Below are 8,769 nucleotides of genomic sequence, written 5' to 3' on the forward strand. Positions count from 1 at the left end.
TCAAGAAAGGAGAGAGAAAAAACAGGGAGCTACAGGCCAGTTAGCCTAACATCAGTCATTGGGAAATGCTGAAATCTATTATTAAGGAATACTTACAAAGCATTTCTAAGTTTATTGTTAAGACTAGTAAAACGATATTGACTTGTTCTAAAGGCAGTCCTGTTTGGCAAATTTATTAGAGTTTTTTGAGGATGTACTAGTAGATAAAGAAAAACCAGCAGATGTAGTGTACCTGAATTTCCAGAAGACATTCCGTAATAGGAACGTAGGAGCAGCATTAGACCACTCGGCCTGTTGAGCCTGCTCATCATTGGCTGATCATCTACCTTTAGTTTCTTAATCCCTCTGGGAGGATGATCATAAATGCACAGCTAATGATCTTTGCCAACATGCAGGGGGTGTCCTTTATCATCCTTGTTGCCCTGTACCATTATGTTGCTGTTAATAACCTCAAGAAGCTGGAATAATGGAATTCTGATATATTTTTGTGTCATCAGGAAATTTAGAAACATTACATTTGATCCCCACGTCCAAATCATTTATATAGATTGTGAACAGTTGTGGCCCAAACACTGATCCTTCCAGAACCTCACTAGTAAAGCCTGCCATCCTGAGAATGACACTTTTATTGCTACTCTCTATTTTCTGTCTGTTAACCAATTCTCAATCCATAGCAGTATGTTACCCTCAATCCCATGTGCTTTAATTTTGTTTACTAACCTGTGTGAGACCTTATCGAAAGCCTTCTGAAAATCCAATGGTCCTCCTTTATCTATATGAGGTAGCATCCTCAAAAGCTCCAACAGGTTTGTCAAACATGATTTCCTTTCATAAATCCATGTTGATTCTGCCCAATCATATAATAACTTTCGAAGTGTCCCATTATCACATCCGTTATAATAGATTTTCACATTTTCCTTACTACTGATGTCAAATTAACAGGTCTGTAGTTCTGTTTTCTCTCTCCCTCTCTTAAATTTGCCACTTTCCAGTCTGCAGGAACCTTGCCAGAATCTATAGAATTATGACCGTCCACTATCTCTATAGCCACCTCCTTCAACACTCTGGGATGTAGCTCATCTGGCCCAGGGATTTAAAAACCTTCAATTCAATTAATTTTCTGAGTACTACCTCTTTATTAATACTAATTTCTTTCATTTCCTTATTTTCACAAGTCCCTTGGTTTCCTAGTATTGTATTCCTCCATAAAGACAGACACAAAGTAACTGTTTAGTTTTTCTACCACTTCCCTTTTCTCTATTATAAATTCTCTTGCCACTGCTTGTAATGGACCCACATTTGCCCTTGTTAATCTTTTCCATTTCACATGCCAAAAGAAGCTTTTACAGTCTATCTTTATGCTACTTGCTATCTTGCATCATATTCCCTTTTTCCTTTCTTTATTAATTTCTAAGTCATCTTTTGCTGGATTCTAAATTATTCCCAATCCTTGGGCTTACCACTTTTTCTTGCAACCTTATAAACCACTCCCTTTGATCTGATGCAATCCTTAACTTTTTTTTTGTTAGCCACGGTTGATTCACTTTTCCTGTTGCGGTTTTGTGCCTTAGAGGAATGTATATCTGGTGTAGACCATGTAATACTTATTTAAATACTAGCCATTACCTGTCTACTGTCAAATCATTCAATGTATTTTCCCAATCCACCATTGCCAACTTGCCCCTCATATCTTCATAATTTCCTTTGTTCAGCTTTAAGACCCTAGTTTCAGAATGAACAATGTCACTTTCAAGCTTAATGTGAAACTATCATATTATGATTGCTATTTCATAATGGCTCCTTTACAGCAAAGTTATTAATTAGTTCTTTCTTATTAGTTAATACTATATCCACATAGCCGATCCCCAATTGGTTCCTCAATGTACTGCTCCAGAAACCCATCATGCGCACACTCCAGGAATTCATCCTGCACAAGATTAGTGCTAATATATTGGGTAAACCCAATATGTAAATTGAAGTCATCCATTATTACTGTATTACCCATGTTACATGAGGCTCTAATTTCCTGATTTATATTGTGCCCAATATTACCACTACAGTTTGGTGATCTATAAATAAATCCCACCAATGTTTGCTGACTCTTGCTATTTCTTAGCTCCAACCAAACTGATTCTACATCTTGATCCTTCGATCTAAGATTCTGTCTCACTAATGTACTGATCTTGTCCCTTATTAACAGTGCTACCCAGCTCCTTTTCCCCTCTGTCTATCCTTCCTAGATGACACATATCCAAGAATATTCAGTTCCAATTCATGGTCACCCTGTAACCACATCTCTGGAATGACAATTAACACATACCCATTTACCTCTATTTGCGCCTTCAAATCATCCACCTTCTTGCGAATGCCAAGTGCATTCAGTTCAAGCCCTTAACTTTGTCTTTTTAATATTATTCTGCATTCCAATCATATTTGATGCTTGCCTTCACCTCATCTGCCTTCTACTTTCACTTACTACTTTCCTATCTCCTGTTACCAGTTTTACTTCCCTCCAATCTGAGCTCTCTATCAGGTTCCCATCCCCCTGACACACAAGGTTCCACACAAAAGGTTATAGACAAAATAAGGGCACATGGTGTTAGGGGTGATATATTGCCATGGATGGAGGATTGGCTCACAGACAGGAATGGGCATAAACTGGACTTTTTCAAGTTGGAAGGCAGTGAATAGTAGAGTGCCACCAGGATCAGGGCCTCTGGTATTTACAATCTATGTTAATGACTTGGATGTGAAGACAGAGGGTAATGTATCTAAGTTTGCTGTTGATACCAAGTTAGGTGGAAAGGTAAGCTGTGGGGAGGACACACAAAGGCTGCAAAGAGATGTGTAAACAGGTTAAGTTAGTGGGCAACAGGATAGCAGATGGAGTATAATATAGGAAAGTGTGAAGTTATTCACTGGTCATTAAAGTACTCTGCTTTTCAATTCTTAAAAGCTGAGAAACTTCTAATTGTTGATGTTCAAAGAGATTTGGGTGTGCTGTTTTAAGGAGCACAAAAAGTTGGCATGCAAGTATAGCAAGCAATTGGGAAGGCAAATGGCATGTTGGCTGTTGTTGCAATAGGATTGGAGTATAGAGATAAAGAATTTGTGCTACGAGTGCACGGGGTTTTGATGAGACCACATCTAGAGAACCATGCGCAGTTTTGGTCTCCACATTTGAGAAAGGATATACTTGCATTGGCGGCAGTACAGTGAAGGTTTCCTAAATTGGCCTCTGGGATGAGGGGGATATCCTATGATGAGAGGCGAAGTACATTGGGCCTGTATTCTCTGGAGTTTAGAAGAATGAGAGGCGACCTCATTGAAGCATACAAGATTCTGAAGGGGCTTGATAGTTTCTGCTGGTTGGGGAATCTAAAACATGGGGTAATTCTCTCAGGATAAGGGGTTGATCATTTAGGACTGAGTTGAGGAGAAATTACTTCACTCAAAGGGTTGTGAATCTTTGGAATTCTCTGCCCCAGAGAGTTGTGGATGTTCCATCATTGAATATGTTTAATATTGGGATAGGTAGGTGTTTGGTTTCTCAACTGTTGGGGGATATGGGGAGTGGGAGGAAAGTGAAGTTGAAACCTAAGATCAGCCATGATCATATTGAATGGTGGAGCAGTCTCGATGGGCTGTTTGGTGCACTCTTATTTCTTGTGTCTTATGTTAACTATCAGCTGACTGTGGTGCAATAGAGCCTTCTAGCTCCTGAGTATCCCCTCCACCATTGTTGGCTGTGCCTTCAGTTGCCGAGTCCCTAAGCTCTAGAAGTTCCTCCCTACAGCTCTCCATCTCTCTACCTCACTTGCCCCCTTTAAGACACTTCTTAAAACCTATCTCCTACCTCCTTGATCAAGTTTTTGGCCGTCAGACCTAATATTCCCTTATGTGATTCCATATCTATTTTTTATATGTGAAGCTCCTGTGAATTGACATGGGGCATTTTGTTACATTAAATGTCCTATATAAATATGCCTTTTTCACAACCAGTTTGTGTCGTGCAAAATTTAAATGGTTTTTGCCTGTAATGCAGCATTCCTGGCCAGAAACCATTTGCTGGCGCCTTTCATGGGTCAGAGTGTTATGAGATATGTGCATGATGGGTTTGATAAAGAAAAAAAAATTGCTCATTCTGAGGTATTCCATTTTTGATCATAAGGATCCCATCTTTCAGCTGTAATTTTTACTCATTAGCATAGTCTGCACTTAGGTTTTCTTTTTCATTATCCCTTTCTTTCAGCATCTCCTTTTGTAACTCCTTTTAAATCAAGTGGTTCAGGCTCAGCCTGATTAGTTGTCATTGGGGGAAACATCCTAATCCTTTACCTCCTATCCTCCTCCTTTAGGCATCTCATTTGCTTTATGATTTCCCTCCCATCGATGTTCATTTTTAATATGTTCCTCGGCTTTATGAACTGCTATTTCTCTGGGTATTTACTGTGTTCTTTGCACTCATTGTGAAAGTTATTTTTTTTATAGCCTTTCTATCAGCCACCCTTTTCCCAAATTGGAAGCTGCCAGAAAGTTATACAGGTGTGGAGCCCAAGTACATGTATGGTAAAGTTAGGAACTCTGCCTATGTGTAACCAGTCATGACAGCTGCCTGCACAAACATGTATCCAGGCAGTTTAATCACTAAAATAAAAACAGAAACTGCTGGAAACACTCAGCATTCTGGCAGCATCTGTGGAGAGAGAAACAGAGTTGATGTTTCAAGTCTAATATGACCTCTTCAGAACTGAAACTTTACAATTTAATTGCTAATTCTATTTGTTCATCTGTAAATGGAACATTCTATTTTCCTCTCTCAGTTCTTGACTTTACAGATACACCTTGAGTTTCAGGCAACATGCTTGACTTTCTTCAACTTTCGTAGGTGGTTTTCGTTGGTCACTTTTCTGCCTGCTACATAAGATTTTATGCCAAGCTTTGTTCATCTAGGCTGTGGTGAACCATAATATTTCTTCCCTGCAATAACAGGGTTCACTGGATTCAGTAGACGTTAGACACTGAACTCTCCTTTAATCTCCTATCTAACAAACCTGCGCGAGTGTAGTTGGTTAACAGATACATTAGTGCAAATCCCAATATGTAATAAAATGCTTAATGGCCCTAAAGGTCATAGCAAATATTTTTTGAACTGGTTCTAAAGCAATTATATCCTTTCTTGAGCAGACCAAAGGTGTACACAGTACTTCAAATATGGTCTCACTAAGATGGTCTATATCTGCAGGAATACTTCCTTACTTTTATACAAGATTTCCCCTTGAATAAATGCCAACATTCCATTTGCCTTCCTAATCACTTGTACCTTCATACCAACTTTTAATGATTCATGTACCAGGACACCCAGAGCCCTCTGTACTGCAGAGATGTGCAGTCTCCCTTCATTCAAATAAAATACTGCTTTTCTATTCTCCCTGCCAAAGTGGACGAGTTCAAATTTTCCCACATTATATGCCATCTGTCAAATTTTTGTCCATTCACTTAACCTATCTAAACCCCTTTTAGACTCTTTATGCCTGCTTTACTTTCCTACCTATGTTTGTCATCAGCAAATTTAGCTACCATACATGCAGTCCCTGCATCCAAATCATTGATATAAATTATAAATAGTTGAGACCCCCATTGCTGATCCCTGTGGCGCTCCACTAGTAACAGCTTGTCAACTGAAAATTACCCATTTATCCTTACTCTCTGCTTCCTGATGGCTAATCAACCCTTCGGGCAGAGAACTCAGGAAGAAGACAAATTAGAGGAAATGCCAATGAAAGCCTTAAAATTCCTATATAAAACCTGCTTTCCAAATTACATCAACTTTGTTACCTTAAATAAAAAGGGAATTCATACTGGAACTTGAACACATTAATTAAATCAGAAGTGAAAGTAATGACAGATGCACCAGTTCCCCTTTAAAGGATGGGAAGTTACCAATGAATTTGCAAGCGCTGCTCTCTCAATTTTAATATTTTTCAAAGCTCTCATCACTGATCTGGCTCATTAAATATCATGAAGTATTGACTTTAATATAGAGTTGGCCTAGGATATTTCTGTATCTTGTGGCTGCATTTTTTGTCAAGTAATCCTAATATCAGTAAAATGGGTCAAAATCTTGAAATAGCTTTCAGTCTCACCTGCCCAGCATGAAGGCTCTTACTTCCATTTCAAAACTTTTTCTAGTGGAAGCTGGCGATAATTATGATGCTGGGATATGAATCCAAACGCATAGCACAATAGGACAAATTTCTTGCAGTAACAATTTAGCAAATGACTTTTATAGTTAAGTTTCCTTGGGGAGTTAAAGATGGTGCCAGCTCTGATGGCTGCTACGGTTTCCCAGTATCCCAGTTTTGTTACATTCTTAAAGCTTCTTGATTCCTCCTTATGTTGTGCAATACAGCTTTTACCATATTTCATGTTTAGTTACTGTTGTATAAGCTAAATTGAGCTCAAGTTCCATATTGCAAAACTTAAGCTCCTCTTTTCTGAGCTCAGCAGTATGTAAAGATAACTGCAAGTCTATGCATTGCATCTTTTAACTTGACCATAGGTCATGATTTTATTTCTTTTACATTTTATCTCTGTGCCTTTTAACATATTGGTCCAGGACATTTTCTGCTCTTGGGGGTTTTTTTTGTTCCAACTAAATCTTAGTGAATAACCTTGGAATTATGCTCAGCAAATCTTTCATGTATTTAAACTGGGTTTTACATTTTAAAATATGGAAGAACATTGCAGTATTTGGACATTTGGAGGTTGCCAAATTTTTTTTTAAAGGGTCATAAGTTCACCTTGGAATTGTCCTCTTCCAAGAAATCACCTGACCTACATAGTACTTGAGAGGAGGTTGTTTGTTTTGAACTGCAAAAGGCTTTACTTAATGAAGCTGGAAGACAAAAGGGCAACCACATGGCAGAGGCAAACCTTAAGTTTGAACCCACGATTTTGCTTTCAGCCTTGTTGTAGAAAGGCTGAGAACAGAAGGCTACCCTGACTCGTCCTCTCCCCCTCTGCTTTGTGAAACCATGTGGTTCTCCAGATAATCCTCATCTGAATATAGTTTGTCTGTATAATTTTGGACTTGCTAGCTGAGATAGGAAGAATCGGTCCAGTTATACTCTTTCCCCCATGCTGAAGCATTGTTGGTGAACTTCCCGACATTTATTGGGCCCACCCAAGGGAACTTCAGACTAACTGCATCGAACCTCTGTGAGTTTTAATTTTTCTTTCTTTTTCTTTCTTTCTTTCTAAGAGACTATTTTTTCCTATGCACCCGGCTCTGTACCGACTGCCTGTTTGCCTTTAGTTTGTCTGTGTGTGTGTGTGTGTGTGTGCTGGGGAATTTTAAAAGGTTACACTTCTGGTTACAATTGTGTGTCAACCTGTTCTTGGAACTCCTTTAAAAAGACTTCTGTTTTATAATAAATTAAACATTGAGGTTTTTGAAAGAAGTCTGGTCAGTCTCCTTACTTCCGGGTACTAGAAGTATAGGTAAACAATTGGCTAATTTGGTGAGAAAATTAAACATTTAAATTAATGTTATGGCCTGTGGGTAGTGGGACTTGATATTTCGCGCACTCCTCCCATCCTGGTCATAACATTAGTTTTTAAAAATTGGTGGAATGGGCCTTAATGAGAACATTGACAGATACATATCCTGTCAATGGATTGCATTACCATAAACCATTCTGCATAGAACTATTTCTCTTTCATTTAAATTCAGAGTTCTAACTGTTCCAAAAACATCACCTGTAAGTAGCACAGATTGTGTTTCCACCTGAAAGGTTGGCAAATTTGTGGTACGAGTATTTAAATAAGTATTCTGGTTCTATAAATGATGTGAATGCTGAAAGCAATCCCTAGTATAAGAAACTAAGTTAATACTAGAGTATGCAAAACACAGCCATGTCACAAGATTATTTTGCAGTGATACTGATCTGAGCACAAGATGTCATTTTATACTCCTCATACATTTATCCATGGCTAGATACTTTTAGCCACTCATGCAAAATTCTGTATGTTTCATAATTCTGTCTACAATATTCTGGATGACATGAAATAGCATCGGTAACAATAACAGGAACCAACTTTTTAATACTTTTATTACAGAGGTATTTTACTTTGTAAAAATAAATTGATGACAAACAAGTGACTTGACGTTTGCAATTGAAGTTATTTTCCTTGAATCCCTCTATATAATATATCATATTTGCAACACACCCATCTATAAAATGCAATAAAGTTGCTAGGGCTTAGAACTAGTGATATAATGAAGAGCCTTTAGGGTAAAGCTTATGAAAGTAATCTAAAAAGACAATAAGTAAATAGTTATAGAGATGTTTGTAATTCTCTCACCAGCTTCTTGAGCTTCCTGTTGCTCCATCTCCAATGGAGAGAGATGCTGATGAGCAACTCATCTCCAGGGCACCCTCCTGTGAACTATAATATTTGTGACAGCCCACCTCCAGTCTCTTATTTGCATTTTGCACTTCCTTCCCTGACAAAGAATGGAAAAAACAGACCTGTGAGTGAGTGACAGCGAGATATTTACCCAAAGGAGAGACATGCATTATGTTGCATAAGGATTAGGATGACTGTCAACAGTGGATGGATAAAAGGGGAGGTGATGAAGTGCATAGAAAGTGAAAGCTGGATACCGCTGAAAGTTGTGGGTATGAGAAGTGATGTGATGGAGATTGCTTAGCAAAACAGAGTGAAAGTTGGGGGGGGGGGGGGGCAGACCTAAAACACAGGATG

The 8,769-nt window shown here is 38.5% G+C and overlaps 1 protein-coding gene across 1 annotated transcript; it reads left to right on the plus strand.

Annotated features, from left to right (window-relative positions):
- Positions 1–353: 353 nt before the first annotated feature.
- LOC121276357 (dolichyl-diphosphooligosaccharide--protein glycosyltransferase subunit 4-like) lies at positions 354–467 on the plus strand. The gene has a single exon (XM_041184673.1). The coding sequence runs from the start codon at positions 354–356 to the stop codon at positions 465–467; it is 114 nt and encodes a 37-aa protein (XP_041040607.1).
- Positions 468–8,769: the final 8,302 nt, after the last annotated feature.

The sequence above is a fragment of the Carcharodon carcharias genome, chromosome 1 (assembly GCF_017639515.1).
Source record: "Carcharodon carcharias isolate sCarCar2 chromosome 1, sCarCar2.pri, whole genome shotgun sequence".
Taxonomy (NCBI): Eukaryota; Metazoa; Chordata; class Chondrichthyes; order Lamniformes; family Lamnidae; genus Carcharodon; species Carcharodon carcharias.

Excerpts from the sequence above, each read along its gene's own strand:
- LOC121276357 (XM_041184673.1), top strand. The coding sequence starts at position 354 with ATGATCATAAATGCACAGCTAATGATCTTTGCCAACATGCAGGGGGTG.